We start from the raw sequence: 25,969 nt of genomic DNA, 5'->3' as shown, positions 1-25,969 counted from the left end.
TGCCCCGGTTTGCCTAGGGATGCCGTTTCCCTAGCTGCTGTGCTCTGTGTTAAAGTAAAGGATTTAGAGCATAATTGGTGACCACATAAGGACACAGGAGCACATAGTGACACCTAATGTGCCAAATGTCCATAGCTTCTGATCAGAAGTTCTCCAGATAAGCCAAATGGGGTTAGCATGGTCAATTTCTCAGCTGTTCACACTGTGGACTTGACAGTTTGACCCTTCATGAATTGCTGAGTGAACCTTGAAGTGTATTTATTCTTTCCCCAAATTGTTTTTGGGCTCTCACTATCAGGCTTAATAAACAGATTTTTTAAGTATCATAAAATGAATTATCTCATAATTTTTAATGTTTAATCCAAACATTCTGAGAGAGCTCAAAATTATGTTTTTTGAGTTAATTTCTAATTCACAGAACTAAACTAGAACACTATGTCTCCTGTATTCCTTGGCCTTCTCATCCTATAGAAGCTTCCTGTGTAGAGAAGGAGGGTAAGAAAGTGAGCCTCCAGCAGACAGCAATAACTAGCCGGGGGATCAGAACACAAAACAATAAACACAACCTCCTGAAGATCAGAGCAACTGAGCTAATGAGAACTCACTGCTGCTTTACATGCTTCTATTTTCTTCCCATTAGATTTTTGAAGACTATGAAAAACTGCTGCTGTCTGAAAATTATGTGACTAAGAGACAATCTTTAAAGGTAATACCAAATTCCTTTCTGTCCTTGTAAATTGTTATCTTCTTAGCAAATTGTATCTATTACTGATAAGTAAACACAGACCAATTAATGAATCCTTTTTTGTGTAACCTGAAAAGTATATTTTATATTATGACTGTACTTTGTGGCAAAATAATGTGAAGTGTCATGACTCAGATACTGTTTTTGTGTTTGGGCCAGTCCTGGGGCTTAAACTCAGGGCCTGGGTGCTGTCCCTGAGCTTTTTCATTCAAGGCTAACACTCTACTATTTGAGCCACAGTTCCACTTCTGGCTTTTTTGGTGTTAACTGAAGATAAGAGTCTCACAGATGTTTCTGCCTAGGCTGGATCTGAACAATGGTCCTAAGATTTCAGCTTCCTGAGTAGCTAGTATAATAGGCCCTTGCCTCAGATACTATTTTTTTTTTTTGGGGGGGGGGGGGGTCGGTCGTGGGGCTTGAACTCTGGGCTTGGGCCTTGTCCCTGCACTCTTCAGCTCAAGGCGAGTGCTCTTCTACATGAGCCACAGCGCCACTTCCAGTTTTCCAGTGGTTTTTATTTGAGATAAGAGTCTCACAGACTTTCCTGCCTGGGCTGGCTTTGAACCATAATCCTCAGATCTCAGCCTCCTGAGTAGCTAGGATTACAGGCATGAGCCACTGGCACCCAGCCTCAGATACTATTTTTATTTTTGTTAGTATAAAGGTGATGTACAGAGGGGTTATAGTTACATAATTAAAATTTTAAAGTAACAATATATATAGTAAGTGAATTTAATGTTAAAGTAGATTTGGAATTTTTCTGCTAAGAAAGAAGACAAAGCCTAAAGTAACTTGTGCAGAACCATAGTTCTCTCCTAGGGAGTATTTTTTTAGTTGAAAAGAACTACTTGGGTGAAGATGGGAATGACTGTCAGAAAAAGTTCTGTGAGGCTCCTATATAAATCTCTTACAGAAAATAGACTCAAAACACACCAGGAAGAAAGAAGAGATCCTGTCTCTCCCAATTTTCTCTGTAATCTTAGAGATATCTTGGAGAGTTAAAAAAAAAAAAAAGACAAAATATGATACATAAAACATTGAAATTCCTCTCCAAGTTGTAAGCTTAGTAACTGGTTAAACTCTTAATCTATTTTATTATGAAATGGTGTTTATCTCCCAGAATACAGCCTCATATTTATGCCTGGGTTGTCCTGTACTATTAGCCTCCTGGTTATGCTTCCCATGTAGTTGGAATAACAGGCACGCAGTTGAGATGGGGACTCCCTAATTCCCTAACTTTTGGCCAGGTGGGTCTCCAATTCCCATCCTCCTAATCTCAATCTGACTCTCCTAGGAATCTGGGCATGAAAGGTACTTGGCCTGGCCAACAACATTTTCTTAATCACATTTTGTTACCAGATCCAATTCTCTCAGTACTCTAGTCAGCTAGTGTTTACTGTAGATTTCTTTATATGTCTACTCTTGAACATGTAACATGCTTAAATTATATTTACAACAAAGGCTCTGAAATATGAAACAGCATTCCCTAAGAATTAAAAGAATTATGTTTTTTAAAAGTCAGCTGGCCTGAAGGTATAGCTCAGTTGTAGAGCACTTGCCTAGTATGCAAAAATCCCTGGGTTTAGTCCCCAGCACCATAAAAGAAAGAAACTGAAGAATAATCAAATACAGAAAACTTTATTTTATTTTTTAAAAAGGCAGCATTACACTGAAAAAGAATCTGGAAAGAGGGTAAAAGATGATATAAGCTGGGTGGTAGTGGTCCACATCTGTATTCCTAGTATACACACAAAAAAGAGATACAGTTAGCTGAGTGACTAGATCTCTCATCTAACTACTTAGGATCCTGAGATCTGGAGGATTAGGATTCAAAGCCATCCCATAGTTCCTGTCCTCCTCGGTGAATGATGAGGTAGCCATGTGGCCAAGGGAGATGGGGATCTCCTGAGTGGTAGGGCATGGGCCAGAGCTGTAACTCTGCCCTTCAGATCATATTTTGATATTCACAAGAAATTTTTGGAAGATAATATTGACCATTGTAGTCAAGCAATTTGATCTTCTAGCTTGTTAAGAGTACTTGTGTATTATTTACATGTCAGGATGATGACATTCATGACAATCCACTTATTTCTAAATATTGAATATAATTTTTGTTGTTGTTGTTGGTGGTCATGGAGCTTGAACTCTGGGCCTGGGTGCTGTCCCTAAGAAGCTCTTCAGCCCAAGGCTAGCACTCTACCACTTGAGGTGGTTAATTAGAGATAAGAGTCTCACAGACTTTCCTGCTGGGGTTGGCTTTGAACTGTGATCCTCACATCTCAGCTTCCTGAGTAGCTAGGATTATAGGTGTGAGCCACTGGCACCTAGCCCAAATACAATTTTAAGCTAAGGTAATTCTTTGTCTGTGTTCCAGTACTAGGGCTTGAAATTAGGGCCTCGTTCTCTCAGATTTTTCACTCATGTGACTCCAGTTCTGGCTTTTTGCTGGTCAACTGAAGATAAGAGCCTTGTGGATTGTCTGCTTGGGCTAGCTTCAAACCTGGATCCTCAGATCTCAGACTCCTGAGTAGCTAGTATTATAGGCACCAGCCAGCAGCTCCCAGCCATGCCACATTTTTTAGCATTTACTTTATCTGTGATTTCACATTAACTATGGCCCACTTCCCCATGTGTCTTTGTCCTTGCTGGTCTAGTGTCTCTCATAACCAGCAGATCACTTTTCAGCCGGTCAATCAGCACAGTTTATTGAGCCAGTCTGTCAGCATGATTTATTGTCCTTCTGTACAAATATGCACAAGGTGACCCACCTAGGGTCACAGCAGGTGCTGCTGTCTGTGCCACATCTTGTAGTTAGGAGGCCAAACTGCCCAAGGAACTCACCTCCAGCCAGAGGCAGTGGCTTCAGCACCATACCCTCCCACATCTACAGGGCATGCTAAGACCATGTGACATAATGTGCATCCTGGTTCCACAGCTGCCTACCTACAGAATGGAATTCACTTACAAGAGTAAGTGAGCTGATTGTGATGGCACATGCCACCAGGAGGCAGAGGCTAGAGAATCAAGAGTTCAGGACAGCCTGAGATTCATAGTGATACCCTGTCTCTAAATAAATAATAGTGGTTCTAGGGGGAAGGTGGTAACTGGTCTAGTAAACAAAGGTCCACTGGGTAAAAAAGAGCTCATAAACTTCTTAAATCCCTCTTCTTTTTAGTCCAAGTCTGTCAAATATTGGACCACATCACCTTCCTGCCTTTTCTTATCATTACCAACTAAACACTTACTACTTGTAAACTAGTTGAAATAGAATCCCACTCGTGGTAAGAACTGTGGACCTTTTATTTATTTGTTTTAGTTTAGGGGTGTGGGGGGGGCGATAGAGACAGAGATGGTAGGGATCAAACCCAGGACCTTATACATGCTAGCAAGTCCTCTACCACTGAGCTATATACCCCTATCCTGGAACTATATGTATTTGTTCAATAAATTAAGCTAAATTCTACAAACAAATACTCCTAGTCATTATTCCTATGAGACATTATCTCTGGAAGAGATTGAATATTCTCAATAAACATGGGCTTGGGGTATGAATGAGACTGAGTTCTACCAGCAGCATGTATATGTGTTTAAAAACAATAGCCTGTCAACCTAAAGCATATACAATTGGTATATGTCATGGCTCAAGCGTTAGAGCACTTGCCTAGCAAGCTCAAGGCTTAGAATTCAAGCCCCAGTAGTGCAAAATAAAATAAAACAAAACAGGAGAAAAGCCAGGATCCAGTAGGTTTAATCATGTAATCCTAGATAGCCCAGAGGTTAAGATCTGAAGATCAAGGTTCAAAGCTAGCTCAGGCAGATGAATACCCAAGACACTTATCTCCAATTAACCAACAATAGATAGAAATAGAGGTGGGGGGGGGGGGGGCTGGGAAGGTGGCTCAGTGGTAGATCCCTTGCCTTGCAAGCCTGAGGCCCTGGGTTCGATTCCTCAGCACCACATAAGCAAAAAGAAAAAAAAAGCCGGAAGTGGCGCTGTGGCTCAAGTGGTAGAGTGCTAGCCTTGAGCTGAAGAGCTGAGGGACAGTGCCCAGGCCCAGAGTTCAGACCCCACGACCGGACCCAAAAAAAAAAAAGAAAAGAAATAGAGGTGTGGCTCAAGTGGTAGAGTGCCCTCCTTGAATGAGAAAGCTAAGCAAGACTACAAGACCCTGTGTTCAAGCCTCAGTACCAGCACACACACAGTTCCCTAGTCCCCACTCCCCCCCCCAAAAAAAAAACAAACTCATACAAATGTGGGAGTAGCAAATTATAGCAAGATGCACTCCATTACTGCTATCTGCTCAGTTCTACCATCCAGCCTCTCTTTCCCTTTCCTGTGGTTTCCCAGCTCCAAACTGGAGCAGACACACCTGGTACAGAAATTTCTTGTATCCCTCCCTTTCCAAACTGTTTACTTTTTACAAATGCCTTTCTAGTTTTGAGGCATCTTTCCTGTTCTTTAGCCATTCAGAACTGTGACACTGGTTACTTTTCCTGTCCTTCATCCTTAACAGTTAGATGCCTCATACCACATATATTTGATTTATAATGTGGTAAAAACCAAGGACTAGCTAAATAGTAAAAACAACAACAACAAAAACAGATAAAGCGGGCTGGGAAGGTGGCTCAGTGGTGGAGCGCTTGCCCTTGCTTGCCTGAGGCTCTGGGTTCAATTCCCCAGCACCACATAACCAAAAAGAAAAAGCCAGAAGTGGCGCTGTGGCTCAAGTGGTGGAGCACTAGCCTTGAGCTGAAGAGCTGAGGGACAGCGCCCAGGCCCAGAGTTCAGGCCCCACGACCGGACCCAAAAAAAAAAAAAAAAAGCAGATAAAGCATAGGTAAAACACATAGAAACTGATAAAGCTGGTTACTTCAGGAAGAGCTGCCTTTTTTTGAATGCCGGATTGATTATAGACAGTGATGTGATGTTGTTCAAATGAACTGATGCCACCCTGATCAAGAGAATAAAAAGGTAAGAACACTGTAAAATGTATTTATACATGAACATCAGGTTCTTTTCTCTGATAGACAAATGTTCTGGGGAGTTCTGCTGATGCAATTGTGATTTTTCCTTTTGGGAATTAGATCTGTATAACAGCATATTCTAATCTGATATAACCACATTTGCATGTGAAGATTCTATAAGATTTTATATATAGACATTTCATAATTGTAGAAAGTGGGAGGAGTTAGGTTATTATAGTTATCAACTTTATAAGTAATAAACTGGTTAGAGTTCTACTTTAATTTCTGATCCCAAAGTATTTGCCACCTGCTACTTACATTAATCATATTCTAAGTTTTCTTAGTCTTGGTCTTGGGGTGCTTTGGTACCTGGTATCAATAAAAAGTAATTAACAGAAATTTTTTTACCTCGTGTGACAGAGTTTAGGAACATACTGTCTTCTCAGAGGTCTAGCATTTAATTAATAGCAAGAAACATTATAATTTAAAAGAAGCTTGGTAGAATATTTTATTTCATTGTTGGTATTAGTATAACTGGAAGTTCCACATGTTGGGTCCAGCCACTCATCCCAGTATGCCAAATAAACACCCAAGCAAGGCAATTGCCAATGGCTCTTGCCAGTAATGCCAGTACTACTCAGGAGATCTGAGGATTGCAGTTCAAAGTCAGCTCAGGCATAAAATGTCCAGGAGATTCTAATTAACTACTAGAAATGGAGCTGTGGCTCAAAGAAGGACCCTAGTTGAGTGTATCTACTATTGTATCTTCTATGTTTCAGTCATCTGATTGCTGTAGCTTTAGGCATGAAAGTTCATAAGAATCCATATATATCAACTAATGACTGAGCATGGTGGTACATGCCTGTTACCACAGTTACTGGGGAAGCATAAGCAGGAGGATCGCAGCCTAGGCTTAGTTTGTGCATAGGCATAACCTAAGATTGAACTTTGAAAATAATTGATGCAAAAGGGGCTGTAGGTTTAGCTCAGGTGATAGAGCATCTGTTTACCAAATATGAGGACCTAAGGAAAAGGAAAGGAAAGGAGAAGAAGAAAGATTTCCTACACTTAAATATGGATATGGTCAGGCACAGTGGTACATACCCCTACTCCCAACACTTAGGAGGCAAAGGCAGGAGGATTTTAGTTTAAGGCCAGCCTGAGCTAAGTCTCAAAAACAAACAAAAAGGGCTGGGAAGGTAGCTCAGTGGTAGAGCGCTTGCCTTGCATGCATGAGGCCCTGGGTTCGATTCCACAGCACCACATAAGCAAAAAGGAAAAAAGCTGGAAGTGGTGCTGTGGCTCAAGTGGTAGAGCACTAGCCTTGGGCTGAAGAACTGAGGGATAGTGCCAGGCCCAGAGTTCCTGCCCCACGACTGGACTCAAAACAACAACAACAACAAACAAACAAACAAACAAAAATCTTGATATGGATTCAGGCCAGTGATTTCTCCCCCCTCCCTGTGTTAGATCAGCTTTTATACTTAGTCAAGGAAGTGATGGGTAATTGTAGAGTCAGTATTGTTATCCCCATCCTGCCTGAATGCCTATGGAGTAACATATTGTTGTGAAGCAAGATAATTCAAATAAGAGATAAAAAAGTTTATTTCTAGTTATCTCTTCAGCAGCAATGACCCGCTAAACACCTGCATTAAGCTTAAAGCTTAAACTAATAAGAACTATAGTTTTTATACCTGTTCTTTTTGTTTCTGGCATTTGGCTTTTTTTTCATTGAAATTAGGTGTTTCACTGTACTGCCCAGACTGGTCTGGGCTCTTGGGCTCTTGTGATCCTCTCGCCTCAATCTGTCAAATAGCTAGGGCCATAGTTATATTCTCTACCCTGGCTTATACCTGTTCTTTAAATAGATACTTGAGGACTCTCCCTAAGCTTTTTTTTCTTCATGATACCATTGTTACATTTCTTTGTTATGGTTGAGTAAGAAAAGAGTGAGGTATATTGAGTAATAAAAGTGATTATAAGATAATGGCTCTGACCTTGAGTTTTCTTGTAGCTGCTAGGTGAACTGATCCTAGATCGTCACAACTTTACCATTATGACCAAATACATCAGCAAGCCAGAGAACCTGAAACTCATGATGAATCTCCTTCGTGACAAAAGCCCCAACATCCAGTTTGAAGCTTTTCACGTCTTTAAGGTAAAGTATAAGGCATTTTCTTCCCCCAATTTCAAATGATAAGCTTTCCCTACTTTGTACATTCCTTTAGGCATGAGTGGAGAATAAATAGGTGATCTTTGTGATATGGATGACTTGGATGAAATTCTAGAACTATTTCACATCTCCAAAAAATTTTTCTTTTAAATATTTATTTACTGATTGTTATCTTGCACTGGTTTAATTGCATAAATTCACTACTTAAGTGCTGCCATTAGGTTAATTTGCCTCTTACCATTACATATGTATTATAAATTCAGAGAAATTTCCTATGCAGTGACCTGATCTCAAGGAGCCTACGAAAATTAAGTGATGGCTTTCAAATTGAAAATCACTGAAAGAAATGAGGCTGTGTCTGCTGTTGAAGGTCTCCAGTACTCACCACACCAGCTAGATGGAAACACCAGTAAAGCTGACCTTTGTGTCTTATACTGAGCTCAGGGCTTCTTTTGCTTCTAAGAAAAAAACTTCAGCATTTCCCTCTGAGAGAAATAAGTCACCATCTTCCCAAAGTTGCTGAAACAACCAGAGATTAAGGTAGAGTCTAGGTCCTGAGTGCAGGCTTGGAACTCTGCTTAAGACTGGTATTCAACCACTTGAGCCACACCTTCATTTCTAGCCTTTTTGCTGGTTAATTGGAAATTAGTCTCACACACTTCTGCTCAGGCTGGCTTTGAAATGCCTTCCTCAGAATCCAGCCTCCTGAGTAGCTAAGACTACAGGTATGAGCCATCAGCACCTACCCCTCAACACTTTTTTTTTTTTTTGTAAGTAGGGCTTGAACACAGAGCCTGGATGCTGTCTCTGAGCTCTTTTGCTTAAGGCTAGCACTCTGCCACTTTGAGCCATGGCACCACTTCTGGTTTTCTAGTAGTTAACTGGAGATAGAGAGTCTCACAGACTTTCTTGCTTGGGCTTGCTTTGAACCATAATCCTCAGGTCTCAGCCTCCTGAGTAGCTAGGATTACAGTGCCCACCAGTAGATAGGATTTCAGAGCCACCAGTGCCCAACCTCAACATCTTTCTAATGAAGGGGCTGTAGAAGGAAGGCTGTGGGCCATGTCATTTAATCTCCACAGAAGTGATCCCTGTCATTTGAGATAAGAGCAAGCTTCATATAATACTGTGCAAAACTACAGTGTTATAGAAGGATTCAGTGGGTGGTTAAGATAGAAATAACCTGCTTCCATATTCAGATCAGAATTCGGATCCCCTAGTCACTGGACAGCACAGGAACATTTAAAAATAGTGGATCACTTGTTTCTTTGAATGTGTGTGTAAATTGGTCCTACCCTGTACCCTAACAGTGTTCCTTCCACTGAAGCATGACAACTCAGTTGTCTACATTCCAAAAATAATATTTTGCAATTTTAAAAAAGTAACAGCTGAGCCCTAGAATTTTTCACAGTTCTTTATTAATAGTTTTTCTCCCAAAGTACCTCCTATAAAGGTGCTGAAAATGTGGTACATAGTACAAAGACAGTACTGTGTTTGCTGTGTTATTAGTAGCTCGTTTTCATTAGCTTGCCATTAAGGTGAGGAATTCCAGTAAGATGCCATGTCATGTGCTCTGTAGCACCACCAGCAGGGTAGGGTATGATGCGAAAGGCCTCCATAGAAATCAGGAGACCTATATTGTCTTGCCTCAGTTGCTCAGAGAGTATCTGTCTAGAGCTATTTCCTCACTTGTAGAAACAGCAGTAAAATCTAAAGTCTAGTTTTAAATACTGGTGATGAGACCTGTGTCACTGTCATCTGGATTGCCCAGAGATGTCTTAGACCAGCTGATGTTCCCCCATTCTTTGCCCTAATACCCTCTGTAAGTAGCCAAGGATCATGTGTCTTTTTCCATCAAGCCCTGTAGGGGGTAGCCAGTGGAATGAGGCTCACACTCAGAGCTACTAGACCTCAGGCATAGCCAATGCCAAGAATGGTCCTGAGTATACAGCTCCATTTTCTCAGATCTCAGCCATTGCCACAAAAGCCTTTAGCATGGAAGCAAGAATCCCTGTCCAGTTTCTTTGAAATATGAAAGCCAGCCTAAAAATTCAGCTAAAAAAATATGTGGTGCAGGATCAGTCCTAAACCACTGCAGTGGTTTGTGCGTATAATCCCAGCTACTTGCAAGCATTATGTTTTTTAATCCTCTCAAAACTAAGTGAAGCTTTGGCAATGAAGAAGATGAAATACTAGTACATGTTGCAGCATGGTTGAGCTTTGAAGACATGCTGTGAGGCCAAAGACTGTCACACATAGGATTTCATCAGCATGAAATTTCTAGCCTAGGCAAAATTCTGGGGGTAGAAAATAGATTAATAGTTGCCAGTGTTGGGGAATGAGTTGGGGCCTTTCTTCATCATGCTTGAGGACTCCCTAAATCACATTTCTGAAGCATGTTATATAAACTTAGGGATGCAGGCAATTTAGAAAGGACTCACAAGCAGTTCTAAGAGTTAATCTTGTTTGGGGCTTTGCAAAGACTTTTCTGAGTAACTGAAGACAGCACAGCACCAAGAAACTGTTCTGGATCTAATAGTCCAGAAATCTAGTTCCCACAGCTGAGTGGAAGTGTATCCCATGGTCCATAGCAAAAGCTTTGGCTGATTTCCAGCAGCCCACTACTCACAGGCAAGCACTCTGCACCTGGGCACAGCTGGCTTTAGTGAGCAGCTGTCTTTACCTTCAGAGTTCAAGAGTTCAGAAGAATAGAATATTTCAGAACTTGAGAACAAACAGCATTGTCTGATGTGGCTACTCCAGGGTATAGGCTTAAGTAGAGTTAATCTAATGAGGCTAGTCTAAAACTCCACAGAGGCCTGTTTCCACTAGGAAACAGGCAGGCCTAGTTTGTCCAATATAGCTCCTTTTTTTCTTTTTTAGAAGTATTGTTGTGAGTTATTTATGTAGTTACCACAAAATGCCAGGCAATTTTTAGACAGAACTTCACGGCAACTCCCTTGTAAACAAATGCTAACCAGAAGAGGCTGCTTGGCCCTGTGTATGATTTCCTAACATACTAATAGGTATTATGTAAATACCAGGCATTTGGGATAGCAGTATAAACAAGCCTGAATACTCTTTTCTTAGTAATAATTTTAGTTTATTGCAATAAAAGTTATATAAGAAAATTCACTATATTATTAATTGCACATCTTGAATTGCACAATTCAGTAACATTTAGTATACTTAGAATAGCATGTAACCATCTCTACTATGTAGTGCCAGAATATTTATCACCCCAAAAGGAAATTCTGTACTCATTAGGCAATCCCTCTCCATTTTCCCTTAGCTCTACCAGCCCCTGGCAGCCACAATCTGCTTCCTGTGTCGATGGATTTACCTGTTTAGGATAACTTTGTATAACACAACCAACTCCACCATAATCAGTATATCATCCCTTTTAATGGCTATATAATATTCTCTAATAGAAATCTAATCATCACTTGATGAATATTTAGGATATAGAATAATTAGAGTACAGAGTTTTTATTAGAACAAATAGTTTCATTTTTTTAGAAAGAGAATTGTTCAAATGTATTACAATCCAATGTTTAACTTCTAAGGAAATGCTAGACCTTTTTACCAGGAGGTACACTATTGTACACTCACACCATCAAAGTAGAGATTCAAATTTTTTCTCATCCTCACACTTGTTGTTCTCAGGTTGTTTTTTTAAAAGTGTAACAATCCGAGTGTAGTTCTTTCTTGTTTGTTTTTTGTTTTTTCAGTCCTTGAACTCAGGGCCTGGGCACTGTCCCTGAGCTTCTTTTGCTCAAGGCTAGCACTCTACCACTTGAGCCACACCACCAATTCTGGTACTGAGGAATTGAACCCAGGGCTTCATGCATGCTAGGCAAGCACTCTACCACTAAGCCACATTCTCACCCCTTCAGTGTAGTTTTCATTTACATTTCCCTTATGACTAATGATCTGGAGCATTAGTCCATGCTCATTGGCTATTTGTGTATCTTCTTTGGAGAATTTTTATCCAAGTCCTCTGCCCCTTGGATAGGTGATTGGTCTTTCTGTTGTTGAGTTGTCAGAGTTATAGATAAAAGACACTGATCACATGTGTAATTGGCAAATATTTTCTCTCATTCTCTGGATTTTTCTTACTATTCTAGGATCCTTTGATACACGAAAGTTTTAAATAGTGAAGTTGATTTATTATGCTTGTGCTTTTGATGTTTTATCTAAGGAGTCATTACAAAGTCCAAGTTTATGAATAGTAATATTTTTATCTAAAAGTTTATTAGCTGTTATATTTATGCCTTTGAGGCATAATAATATAGTCTGGACTATATTATGCTTATGAGGCATAAATATGAGGTAAAGTCCCAGCTTCATTTTTTTCCCCCTCTTTCCCACTTTTTTTAAACTGGTTCTTTTGTGTTATTGTTTGGTTATTTTGTTTTCTTTTGTTTTTGTGTTTTCTTTTTTGGTACTGTGGACCAAACCCAGGATGTTGCACTTTCTAGGCAAGCACTTTGCCACTGAGCTACATTCCAACCCTCCCACTTTTTTTTATTAGCATCAACTAGTTATGCAAGGGGGGTTCATTTTGACATGTCCTTATATATAGTATACCTTGATCAGACTCACCCCCTTTATCATTCTCCCTCAAACTCCCTTCCCCCAACTTTTTTTTTTTGCATGTAGATTTCCAAGTGTCCAGTGTTTATGCTTTTATCATAAAAGGATGTTGAATTTTGCCAAGTAAACTCTGAATTGAGATGAAAGTGTAGTTTTTATTCACTTAATAGACTATATTAGTTTCCTGGGTGGCCATAACAGAGTACCACAGACTCAATGGCTTAACTCAGAAATTTATTCTCTCACAGTTCAGAGGCCAGAAGACCAAGGCTGTTAGCAGGGTTGGTTTATTTAGGAGGCTGAGGAAGAATCTTTCTTTGCTCTTTCTTAGCTTCTGAAGGTTGACAACAATCTTTGACATTCCTTGGCTTGTGGATAAATCACTCAGTTCTCCACCTCCATCTTCATGTGATTTTTCTCCTCTTTACAGCCCTATACGTCCCTATGCACAAAGTTTTCGATCATGTGGGTGTACCAGTGGTTGGATTGGGGCTCCCTAAGTCAGTATGACCTCAGCTTGACTACATCTACAAAGCTACTATTTGCATAGGAGGTACTGAAAAGGTTAGGATTTAAACATATATTGTGAGGAATATGACACCAGTACTTGTGGGGTTACACTGATTTTCTTATGTAGCCACTTTTATATTTCTGAAGTAAACCCCACCTGGTCATGGTATATAATCTAACATGCAACTGGCTTAGTTTACTAGTATTTTACTGAGAATTTTGCTGAGGATTTTAGTATGGCAGGATTAAAATAGAAATGAAAGAGAAAAGAGAAACATTTCCTGCTTCCCATTCAGGAAGTGGGAGTAAATAGATGCTGGGTTTTGCATTTTTACTCAAAAAGAATATCACACTGTAGCACACTGTAGTTTTCTCTTGTCGAACTTCACTATCAGGGTACAGCTTGCCTCCCAGAGAATAAGCTAGGCAATGTTCCTTCTTTGAGGATGAATTCGAGAACATTAGTGTTAATGTTTCTTTAAGTGTTCAAGAGAAATTTACTGATGAAAGTCATTTTGGTCCTGGGTTTTCTCAGTTAGGAGTTTTTGATTACCAATTTGATCACTTCTCATAGGTCTATTCAGATTTTCTGTTTCTTCTTGAAAAGTTTGGCCATTCCAACAGGTTATCTAATATGATGGCTTACAGTTGTTCATTGTGTTCTCTCATAAGCCTTTTTTGTTTCTGTGAGATTCTTCAGTTCTGCTTTTAGTAATAGGAATCTTCTTTCATTTTTTTCTAAATCAATCTAGCTAGAGGCTTGTTGAACTGATGATGTGGCTCAAAGGGTAAAGCACCCAGCTTAGAAAGCTAAGGCCTGAGTTCAAGCCTCAGTACTCTAAAAAAGTAAAAGAAAAAAAGATTTGTCAATTTGTTAATATTTTTTTTAAAAGATCAACTCTTGGTTTCATTTCACTCATTCCATAGTTTTTATCTCCTCTAATTTGTTTATCTCTGCTCTAATCTTTCTGTTCCCTTCTCTCTCTGTGTTTTTATTTCATTTTCCTTTCTTTTTTTCCCCATTCCATTGAATTGTAAAGCTAACTTTCAGATCTGTGCATTTACAGCTTTAAGCTTTCCCTCCTGTCTTTGTACATCTCTTCAGTTCTATGTTATATTTTTATTTTCATCTGTCTCCAAGTACTTTCTAATTTCCCTTGTGACTCATTTGTCCCAAAGGTTGTTTAAGAGGACTCAGGCTGTTTAGATGCTTTATAGTTCAAAAGATGAGAAGTCAGTTCCTTTTTGTCCTTTCATAGTTCTAGACCTGCTAGTCAGAAATCTTTGAGATTCCTTTCTTTACCTGCTGGACTTGGCCTGGCTTCAGGTTGGGTTTAGCCTAAGTAAGCAGCAAGGACTGCCTGAGATTATTCCATTGTGAGTCATTAAAAACCACAGAGACATACAGCCTTCCTAGGGAGTACTCAGTACTCCTCAGCATTTACTGAGTGAAAGCCCCAAGGCTTTGAGGAGAAAAACAGAAACAACACGAATTAATAGACAGTATTCATATCAGAAAGAAACTGGCTAGAAGTACATTAATTAAACAAATTGAGCATGAGAGATTTGGAGGGGTTTATTCCCAATTCACTAGCTCATTTGGCAGATGCCATGGTTTTTGTGTGTCATCCTGGGGCATGGACTCCGAGTCTCAAGCTCTTGCTTGGTATTTGTGCTCAAGACTGGTACTCTACCACTTGAGCCATACCTCCATTTTAGGCTTTTTGCTGATTACTTGGAGATAGGACTCTCAGAGATTTTTATGCCCTAGCAAGCGATCCTCAGATCTCAGCCTCCTGGGTAGCTAGGATGAGAGGTGTGAGTTACAGAGCCTGTGCCCAGCAAATGACATGGTTTCTCAGAGTGCATAAATGCAAACAAGCATCCTGGGGGTGGTCCCATTTTCAGGCCTCATTAGCTCTGGGAGCCAAGCTAGGTCACCCAACTCCTACTCACAAGCCCTGTGTCTGGCACAACAACAATACACATATGAGTATGCATGTAGTGTTCTCATGAAGCCTCCTCATAGTTAGCTGGTAGGTTTTTTGTTTGTTTTTTGCCTTGAACTATTGGCTTGAACTCAGGGCCTGGGCGCTATCCCTGAGCTTCTTTTGCTCAAGGCTAGCACTCTACCACATGAGCCACAGAGCACTTCCAGCTTTTTTTCTGTTTATGTGGTTCTGAGGAATCAAACCCAGGCCTTCATGAATGCTATATTCCCAGCCTCCTAGCTGGTTGCATCTAACCTATTTTCCAGATGAAGAAACTGTGGTACAGAGAGAAGAGGTTTTATAGGGTTATACAGCTAATAAGCAATCGTGCCAGGCTTTGGACCCATGAAGTATGCCCCAGATTCCATACTTCAACCATAATGCCATTCAGTCAAGTCTCTTGACTTCATTATGCTATGGTTTCCTCTGTGTGTGCACATACATGCACACACACACACACACACACACACACACACACACACACACACACACAGTACTAGGGCTTGAACTCAGAACCCTTAGCTTTTTTTGCTCAAGGCTAGTGCTCTACCACTTGAGCCACAGCTCCACTTCTGGCTTTCTGATGGGCAGGAATCTCAGACTTTCCTACCTGGGCTCGCTTCAGATCTTGATCCTCAGATCTAAGCTTACTGAGTAGGTACGATTACAGGCATAAACCTCTGTGCCTGGCAATTTCCCTATTTATTTACAAGGGCAATTGTTACTATACCTCAGGGCTGATGAAAGTGATTTCCTAAGATCAGTGAGTGAAACCTATGAATAGGCAGCACAAGGCCATGTACACAGTTGATGAGGACTATGTGGTGGAGTTGTGACTAGATCAAGATCAGTTGCTTCACCTCAGTGCCACACATCTGCATACATCAGTGACAACAGGCCTTAGGAGACTGTGGGATGTGATGCTGAGACATTGTATCCTCCAGCACATCCTCAGCCAGTGAGATAGAGGTCCTCTTGTTTCTGAATAGTGAAACTTGAGCTCAGAAGTTGAAAGGATTTACCACTAATAAGCTGGAGAGGTGCAGTCCAGAAGCAGGTAAGCCCTATGTGTTTTAAACTAGAGCTTGAGAACTTACGCTACAGTTTCTAAGCACCCACACTCCCTGCAGCTGTGTTCCCAAGGTCCCTGTCTATGCTCATCTTGGGACTTCCATTGGTGCAATTTCATGGTCCTGGAATACTTTCTATTTTGTCACATGTAAAAATGTTCTCCATGGCTGGGCATCTAGTGGCTCATGCCTGTAATCCTAGCTACTCAGGAGGCTGAGATCTGAGTATCATTGTTCAAAGCCAGGCAGGGGAGGAAAGTCTCTTAAAAAGTCTCTAGTCTCCAATTAACCACCAGAAAACCAGAAGCAGCGCTGTGGCTCAAAGTGGTAGTGCTAGCCTTGAGCAAAAAAAGTTCAGGGACAGCACCCAGGCCCCGAGTTAGTTCAAGACAACAACAAAAGGCTCTCCATAATTCATAGACTCTCTCTTGCACACCACCTACCTTATGAGCCCTCCTTTTCCAAACCTGCAAGCTTATACCCTGGCCAGCACCTGGGAGCCTTACACCTCCCTCATTGATACTTTATCCTTATGGAGTATTCTTCACACATACTGGGATGGAAGAACCCTGAGGACTCAACCTCACAGGCCCTACCACCCCATAGACCATCCCCATCACAATGGGTTCTCCATAGAGCTGTGAATTGCTGTCTGGAAGAGGAGCTAGGGCACTAGGAGCCAAGGTACCTTTGATGTTTACATTGGTAATGGTAACTAGGGAACGTGTCCATCACAAACTAGTGCATCAATCTATCCTACAGTTTGAGTTCTTATGTCCTATTATAGTTCTGTCTTTTATAGTGTAGCAAGGTTATTTTGTTTGCAGTGTTGGAAATTGAACCCAGCACCTCACACATGTTAGTCAAGTACTCTGCTGCTGACCCTACATCCCTGGACCTTAGCTTATTAGTCTTAAGATTGTGGTTTCAACCACAAGTAAACATACAATCTTTATGACACATTATTACTGAGTAGGGCTTGGGTGAGCTGACTAGTTGTCATTATTATAGTCCATAAATCTAAGAAAACAGAAAATAGAACCATTTGTGGAGAGAGGGAAGGTAAGAGGGAGACCATTCACTTGAGAATATCACCCATTCAAAACAATAAATTATGGAAAGATAGGCAATAATGCTATATGCTGTTCATGTTTATATGCATATGTAGTGGGAGGAAATGGGTCAAAACTGCCAGATGATAGCTGGCAACGGGGGAGAGGGGGGAGGAGGGGAGGGCAAGAAAGGTAGAAAGCAAAAGTTTCATTTCATTTATGATGCTTTATTTCATTAAGAAGAGAGGCAGACAGCAAAATCTGTTCCCAGTTTCTGTGGTGAGTATATTGGTATCTGTTATTTTCTGTGTAAAAGATTTTATAGTTAAAAACAATTATTTAACATGAAAACAAAGTAAAAGGTAAATAGGTTCACAGATGACTCTGCTATGCTCCTGGCGCACTATCAAGGAGGTGTGTAGGTGAGGTGGTAGACTCTCTTCTGTGCATGTGTAACCTGTGTATGCATGGAACGTGAGTGGTCCCTGTGTGGGGGCCTATGCTAGGAGTTTTTTTCCTCTTGTTGCAGGTGTTTGTGGCCAGTCCTCACAAAACACAGCCAATTGTGGAGATTCTGCTGAAAAATCAACCCAAACTAATTGAGTTTCTAAGCAGCTTCCAAAAAGAAAGGACAGACGATGAGCAGTTCACAGACGAGAAGAACTACTTGATTAAACAGATTCGCGACTTGAAGAAAGCAGCCCCATGAAGCCCCACCACTGCCTGCCACAGCCATTTGTCTCCCTCACTCTATTTGTATAATATCATTTTAGAAAGTCATTGTTCTTGGGAAGGCTTGGGAGGTGCCTGGTTTTTCTCAATTAATTGTTTGGGGTAGATGGGATATAAACATTTGAATGAAGAAAATTAATCTAGAATAATATATTCATTTTAATCAAATGATTATGTGAAATCAGAGCTATTAGACATTTGACAAAAGCAACTTTGAAGTCATAGGGTAGTGGTGGCACCTCTGCGTCCTGAGGACTAGGTACAGAGTGAAGAGGTGAGGAACGTTTACGCCCATCTGCACTTCCATAGATAGATTTCTTAAGGCACTGACTTTCTTGTGTATCCTTTTGCTCCCTACCCAATACCTTCTGACTATAATTAGTCATTCCTAATTTCCTGAATTCACTTCCTAGCTCACTTTCTACTCACCATCCCACATTCCATCCCACCCAGACAGGCCCACGGTCTCTACACTGCAGTGGATTCAATGGGAACAACTGAGGAGGACAAGAATGGGTTATTGTGGCCACAGGGCCATAGAAGAACATGAGGTATAACCTGCTCATGAGAGAACCAGGCAGGTGGTTTAACATAGTCATTGTGTTTGACATCAACTTCCGGATAATTGTAATAATCTCCCATAATTGCATAGGGATCATGTGTTTTAGGAGTAGGAATCATTGCATTGTGTGGCAGCAGGCCCAGACAGGCCAAGGCAGATACAGTAGGGGATTTCTACCAATATGGTGACACGGACCTAGAAGGGATAATGATTTGTACATGAAAAAGTTCTCAACAAGCTGTCATTCCATAGCTGCTCATCAAAATCTTCAGTAAAAAGTTGTTAAAAATCTAAAAAAAAATAAAGTTGGTCCATTCTGAATATACTCTTGCATACTAGGATAATTAAGGAATTATTTGTGTTGCTTTAAACTACATGAGAGAACCAAAAATCAAATTTTAAAAGGTCATGGCTTGTTTTCAGACAGGAAATACACATAAAATGAAATTTTAAATCTTTTTATAAGACCTTAAAGGTATGGTTCCAAGTCTTTATTTTACTTTTTTTTTTATTTTTAGTAATTATCTATAAATCACGGGTTGTTGCCTTATGTTGCCTCAGTTTTTACTATACTTTGGTATGTTCTTTTTCCCAGCCATTTCTCTATCCAGAGACAAATGTGTTCCCCAGGATCAGTGCCCTTTGTAGGTTTTGTACCCTTTGGTTTTGTTGGTAGGTTTGTTCCCTGGTAGGGTGTCTCTTTAGGTTGGGACACAGGAGTGTGGCATCTGGGTCCAGTATAGAGCCTACAGCAGAAGACGAGAGTGGGCCATAACTCACCTCACAGCTCTGGGCAGGGCCAGCTAAGGAGGATCAGCTTCAGCCCCTAATGACCTGCATTCTTCAGTGCTAATGTCAGATTATCTTTATGACATTTCCCATAGTCTCCTTATTTGATGAAAACAGATGAATGTAAACACTAAAAACCAAAGTGAAATAACCACTGGAAATGGATTCAGTGGCTTCACAGGGTTCTATAAGATGAAATACATGTTTTCAATTGGAAATGAAGGCCTTGTTCTAATTTTTTTTTTAATTATTGTAAAGATACTATACAGAGGGTTACAGTTACATGAGTGAGGTAATGAGTACACTTCCTCTTGAACATTGTTGCCCCCTCCATTGTTTTCCCCCTACCATCCCCTCCCTCCCTCGCTTCCCCGAGGTTCTTTTTTTTTTTTTTGATTGTGATTAAGTGATTACATAATTTCAAAGTCACAAGTTCATTCTAACTTTCCTGGAGCAAACTGTCTATCACAGTCTGTAATATATGACAGTGTTCACATGTTATATACCATATTTGTGATCAGCAGCATGGGGATATTTAGTAGTGGTTCAACCAGATGAGCGGGAGTTCTTTGTTTCTTAAGTCCTGTTAGTTTTGTCGTATCACCTAACATTTTGGATTTAGCATCCACTTATCAGGGAGACCATGTACCGTTTGTCTCTTCCTTCTTGGCTTACCTCGCTCAACATGATTCCTTCTAGTTCCATCCATTTCCCTGCAAATGCCATTATTTTGTCATTTCTAATGGCTGCATAATATTCCATTGTGTATAAATACCACAATTTTTGGATCCATTCATCTGTGGTGGGGCATCTAGGTTGTTTCCATATCCTAGCTATTGCGAACAGTGCTGCAATAAACATGGAGGTGCACGTGTCCTTGTATATTGGTTCCTGTTGTTCTGGGTAGATGCCTAGAAGTGGTATGACTGGGTTGTAAGGGAGGTCAATCTTTAGCTTTCTAAGGACCCTCCAGACTGCTTTCCAAAGTGGTTGTATAAGTGTACATTCCCACCAGCAGTGTAATAGGGTTCCTCTTTCTCCACATCCCCTCCAGCATTTGTCGTTGGCTGATTTGTGGATGTGGGACATTCTGACTGGGGTAAGGTGGTATCTCAGGGTTGTCTTTATTTGCATTTCCTTCACCACCAGGGATGATGAACATTTCCTCATGTGTTTCTTTGCCATTTTTATTTCTTCATTTGAGAAGTCCCTCTTTAGTTCCCTTGCCCATTTAGTAATTGGTTTGTTAGGTTTGGGAGGGATTAGTTTCTTGAGTTCCCTGTATATACAGGATGTTAACCCCTTGTCTGATATATTGCTGGTAAATATTTTTTCCCAATTAGTTGGTTGTCTTTCTAGCTTAGTTGCGATAGATTTAGCTGTGCAGAAGCTTTTTATTTTAAGGTAGTCCCATTTGTCGAGTCTCTCTCCAACTTGTTGTGACCCTGGGACTTTGTTCAGGAAGTTCCTTCCTGTGCCTATTAGTTCAAGTGTCTCTCCTACTCTGTCCTGCAGTAGTTTCAGAGATTCAGGTTTAATGTTAAGGTCTTTAATCCATTTTGAGTTGATGTTGGTGCATGGTGATAGGCTGGGGTCCACTTTTAGTTTTCTGCATGTGGCTGCCCAGTTTTCCCAGCACCAGCGGTTGAAGAGGCTGTGTTTCTTCCATTGTATGTCTTTGGCTCCTTTGTCGAGTATCAGCTGGCTGTAGGCCTGTGGATTTATTTCTGGATCTTCTATTCTGTTCCATTGGTCTTCGGGTCTGTTTTTGTGCCAGTACCATGCTGTCTTTGTTATTATAGCTCTGTAGTAGAGTTTGAAGTTCGGCATGGATAGCCCTCCCATATTGTCTTTATCCCCTAGAATTGTTTTGGCTATTCTAGGTCTTTTGTTGTTCCATATGAATTTTTGGACTGTTTTCTGTATTTCAGTGATGTATGTCATTGGGATTTTAATAGGAATTGCATTGAATTTGTATATTAGTTTTGGAAGTATTACCATCTTTACTATATTAAGTAGGCCTATCCAGGAGCATGGGAGGTCTTTCCATTTCCTAGTGTCTTCTGCAATTTCTTTCTTTAACTTTTTATAGTTCTCATTAAATAGTTTTTTTACATCTTTGGTTAGGTTAATTCCTAAATATTTTATTTTTTGGGAGGTTATTGTGAATGGGGTTGCTCCCTTTATTTCCCTCTCGTCCTGTACGTTATCAGTGTATAGGAAGGCAACTGATTTTTGTGGGTTTATTTTGTATCCTGCTATTTTGCCGAAGTGACTTATGATTTCTAAAAGTTTGGGGATGGAGTTTTTGGGATCGTGGAGGTATAGTATCATGTCGTCTGCAAAAAGGGATAGTTTAACTTCTTCTTTCCCTATGCGGATCCCTTTAATGTCTTTTTCTTGCCTTATTGCCCTGGCTAAGGGTTCTAGGACTATGTTGAAGAGGAGTGGAGACAGTGGGCATCCTTGCCTTGTTCCTGATTTTAGGACGATTGGTTGTAGCTTTTCCCCATTAAGTATAATATTGGCTATTGGTCTGTCATAAATGGCTTTTATTGTTTTTAGAAATGTTCCTTCTATTCCTATTTTCTCCAGAGCTTTTAGCATGAATGAATGTTGAATTTTATCAAAGGCCTTTTCTGCATCTGTGGCGATAATCATGTAATTCTTGACCTTGGCTCTGTTGATATGCTGGATTACATTTATTGACTTACGTATGTTAAACCATCCCTGTGTCTCTGGGATGAAGCCTACCTGATCATAGTGTATTATTTTTTTTATGTGTTTCTGGATTCTGTTAGCTAGAATCTTGTTAAGGATCTTTGCATCTGTGTTCATCAAGGAAATTGGCCTGTAATTCTCCTTTTTGGTTGGGTCTTTGCCTGGTTTGGGGATGAGTGTGATATTGGCTTCGTAGAATGAGTTTGGGATAGCTCCCTCCTTCTCTGTTTCTCTGAAGAGCTTGAGGAGTATGGGATTAGTTCTTCTTTAAAGGTCTTATAGAATTCTGCTGTGAATCCATCTGGTCCTGGGCTTTTTTTTGTTGGAAGACTTTTGATAGCTTCCTGTATCTCATTATAGGATATTGGCTTATTTAATTGGTTAACTTCTTCTTTGCTCAGTTTGGGTAACTTGTATTTCTCTAAAAATGCATCCATTTCTGCCAGATTTTCTTCCTTTGGAGAGTATAGCTTTTGAAAGTAGTCTGTTAGAATTGTTTGGAAATCTTGGGTACGTGTTGTGATGTTTCCGGTGGCATCCCTAATCCTATTAATATGGGTTTCCTCTCTTCTTGTTTTAATTAATCTTGCCAACGGGCCATCAATTTTGTTTATTTTTTCAAAGAACCAGCTTTTTGTTTGGTTATTTTGGTTATGGTTTTCTGATTTTCTAATTGGTTAATCTCTGCTCTTAATTTGGTTATCTGGCTTCGTCTAGTAGCTTTAGGTCCCATTTTTTCTTGTTTTTCTAGCTGTTTTAGTTGCAACATGAGATTATTTACTTGGTCTGTCTCCATTCTCTTGATGTGGGCACTGAGGGCAATAAATTTGCCCCTCAGGACTGCTTTTGCTGTGTCCCACAAGTTTCTTTGTGAGGTGTTTTCATTTTCATTGAGTTGTAGGAAATGCTTTATTTCTTCTCTGATCTCTTCTGTTACCCAGGCCTTGTTAAGGAGTGTGCTGTTCAATTTCCATGTATTAGAGAAATTTCTGCGGTATGCTTTGTTATTGAGAGCTAGCTTGATTCCACTGTGGTCAGATAGGATACCGGGGATTATGTCGATCCCTTTGTATTTGCTTAAGTTCATTGCATGAACTATGATGTGGTCTATTTTGGAGAAAGTTCCATGAGCTGCTGAGAAGAATGTGTACTGTGTTGTTTTAGGGTGAAATACTCGGTAGATGTCAGTTAATTCCGCTTGAAGTATGGCCTCACTTAATTCGGTAGCTTCTTTGCCAATCCTCTGGTTGGTAGACCTGTCCTTTGGTGAGAGTGGCGTGTTAAAGTCTCCTAGTATTATCGTATTGGGATCTATTTTATTCTGTAAGTTTGAGAGCATTTGTTTGACATATCTGGGTGTACCAATATTTGGGGCATATAAGTTGATGATGGTTATATCCTCCTCTTGGATTGTTCCCTTTATTAATATGTAGTGTCCATCCTTGTCTTTCTGTACTGATTTTAATGAAAAGTTTATTTTGTCAGATATCAGGATAGCTACTCCAGCTTTCTTACTGGGGGCATTTGATTGGTAGATCCTTTTCTACCCCTTCACTCTGAGTTTGTTTGTATGTTTGGCTGAGAGGTGGGTCTCCTGAAGGCAACAGATGGATGGGTCTTGTTTTCTGATCCAGTCCTCAGTTCGTTTTCTTTTAATTGGCGAATTCAGCCCATTTATATTAAGAGAAAGTATAGAGAGATGCATTGTTGTCCCTGCCATTCCGTTTTCCTAAGTTTTTCTTTTTTCCTTTCCTCCTGTGCTTGCTCAGTTAGACTTTGAGTAATGCCTGTTTGGGGCAGGTCCCAGTTCCTGGTTGCTTTCTTCAGGTTGTGTCCCCCCTCTTAGAATTCTTTGTAATGCTGGCTTAATGTTTATGTATTCATTTAGTTTTTCTTTGCTATTAAAAGTTTTTAGTTCTCCATCGAATGTGAATGCTAGCTTTGCCGGGTATATCAGTCTGGGTTGGCAGTTATTGGCTCTCAGGGCTCGTATGGTGCTTTCCCAGGCTTTTCTTGCATTCATTGTTTGTGTGGAGAGATCTGCAGTGATTCTAATTTTTTTCCCATTGTAGTATAGCTCCTTCTTCATTTTTGCTGCATGCAGGATTGTTTCCTTATTATTCAGATCCATCATTTTTACTATAATGTGTCTAGAAGTGTTTCTCCTGGGATCTTGCTTGTTGGGTGTTCGATAAGCTTTTGTGATGTAGTTAAGATGGTCGTTTTTGAGGTGGGGAAAATTTTCATTGATTATCTTGTTAAATAGGTGTTGCATTCCCTTGCTCTGGAATTCCTCACCTTCGTCCACTCCAATTATATGAAGGTTAAATTTCTTGGCATTATCTGCTTGCTCTTGAATTTCTCTTTGGTTTAATTTGAGTGATTTTTCCATATCTGTCACTTTTTGGTCCAGTTGGTGTATTCTGTCTTCTGTATCTGACACTCTACCTTCCATTTCATTCACTCTGTTGACCGTGGCTTCTATTGTGGTTTGCACGGAGGAAATGGATCCCTTTATGGATTCAATGTTGGTTCTCAGAGTACCTCTCAATGAGGTGAGATCAGTATGCATTACCTCTAATTTGGCGTTTATCTCACTTCTTACTGAAGTTTGTGCAGCTTCTATTTTCGCATCCAACTTTTGTTTGATATCCTGTATCTCTTTTGATAGTTCATCCTTGTGCTCTTTCAATTTCTGATCCATTTCTCGCTTTATTTTTTGAGTCATTGCCTCCAGCAACCCTTGGATGTAGCTTTTGTCTTCCATTCCTGCTTTGCTCCCACTGGGGCTCTCCCCTGCGTGGCTGCTGGCTTTTGAGGTGAGCTTGCTGTCCTGGGTGGTGGTAAAACTTGTGATTTTTCTCTGTGATTTTCGCATGGGGGTTCAGGAGACTGCTCTTCAATTTTGTTTTGGTGTGTCTGTCTTTGCTTGGTTGCTGATTCTGTATTGGTAGAGAGAGTCTGTGCCTGATCTGGGTTCTGTTGGGAGCCTATTTCCAGCTGCTATTCTGATTTACTTAGGATTCTCAGCTCTCTGCTGTAGATTGCTGGCAATTCGCACCTTTGGAAGGGTTGAGCAGCCTAGACTGCTCGTGTTTGCTCCTATGGGTGCTCTTGGGAAGATCAGATGCTCTGGATGCACTCTCCCAGATGATGGCATCTGCTATGGGCTCCTGATGTGTTTTTGTTTGTTTGTTTTGGGCTGGTTGTGGGCTTGAACTCTAGGTTTGGGTGCTGTCCCTCAGCTCTTCAGCTCAAGGCTGGCACCCTACCATTTGAGCCACAGCACCACTTCTGACCCTTTTTGCTTTTGTGATGCTGAGGAATCAGATCCAGGGCCTCATACATCCAGGACTATCACTCTATTGCTGAGCCACCTTATCAGCCTGAGCTCCTGCTTACTATCAGGTGCTGGCAGCCTGTGTTGCCCAATTCCCAGCCTAGGGTATATGGGTGGAGTTTTGGTGGGATTTGGGCTTCTCTTGTCCTGAGCCTCCAGGTCTTTTGTTGTCACAGGCGTGCTTCCCGGGGAGTGTTGTTTCCTGGTTTTCTCCCCTCTGTTGAGGCGTATGCTCAGCTTTTTACTTCAGTTGGGAGGAGTTGGTTGTGTTTTTCAGGCGCCGGATCCCCGGGCCTGGCTCCGGTCCCAGCCTGGAGCACGCTCGTTAGGCCTGTGCTGATGTGTATACCACCTAGGTTATGCAGCCTGGAGGACACAGTTCAAATTTCTTCTACTGTTGGTAGTCTTGACCCAGGGGCGCTGTTCCTGGCTTGGGCATTTAAGCTCCCTTCCAGGGGCGCTCTTGCTCTGGCCTGGCCAGCAGAGTGTGCTCCACCGGCTGGTGGAGCTCTCGAACAGTTCCCAGTTTTAGTGGGTCCTGTGGTCCGGGTGTTGGGGTAGGGAGTCTAGGTCAGGGTCTGGGGATTCCCTCCAGCTCTGGTCTCCCTTGATGGATTCACTGTCCCCTGTGGGGTACTCACCCTGGAGCTGGTTGTTTCTGTGTGGTGTAGGTCGTCAGTTGTTGTTGCAATCCAAGTTCAGTTGGCGTGGTTGCTGGCTGGG

General features: G+C 40.9%; 1 protein-coding gene across 8 annotated transcripts in view; it reads left to right on the top strand.

Annotated features, from left to right (window-relative positions):
• The window catches only part of Cab39l (calcium binding protein 39 like), a 106,881-nt gene extending 87,454 nt beyond the window's left edge, over nucleotides 1-19,427 (top strand). For all 8 annotated transcript variants that reach the window (XM_042685716.1, XM_042685710.1, XM_042685712.1 and 5 more), the window contains 3 exons: nucleotides 641-706; nucleotides 7,725-7,868; nucleotides 17,632-19,427. In XM_042685716.1, coding sequence (XP_042541650.1) covers nucleotides 641-706; nucleotides 7,725-7,868; nucleotides 17,632-17,811 — 390 coding nt within the window. In that variant the 3' untranslated portion in view covers nucleotides 17,812-19,427. The remainder of the gene's footprint in view (nucleotides 1-640; nucleotides 707-7,724; nucleotides 7,869-17,631) is intronic.
• Nucleotides 19,428-25,969: the final 6,542 nt, after the last annotated feature.

This window comes from Dipodomys spectabilis, unplaced genomic scaffold (assembly GCF_019054845.1).
Source record: "Dipodomys spectabilis isolate Male_0828 unplaced genomic scaffold, ASM1905484v1 ptg000095l, whole genome shotgun sequence".
Lineage (NCBI taxonomy): Eukaryota > Metazoa > Chordata > Mammalia > Rodentia > Heteromyidae > Dipodomys > Dipodomys spectabilis.
The sequence above is the reverse complement of the archived record's forward strand: the minus strand, read 5'-3'. Positions and strand labels throughout refer to the sequence as shown.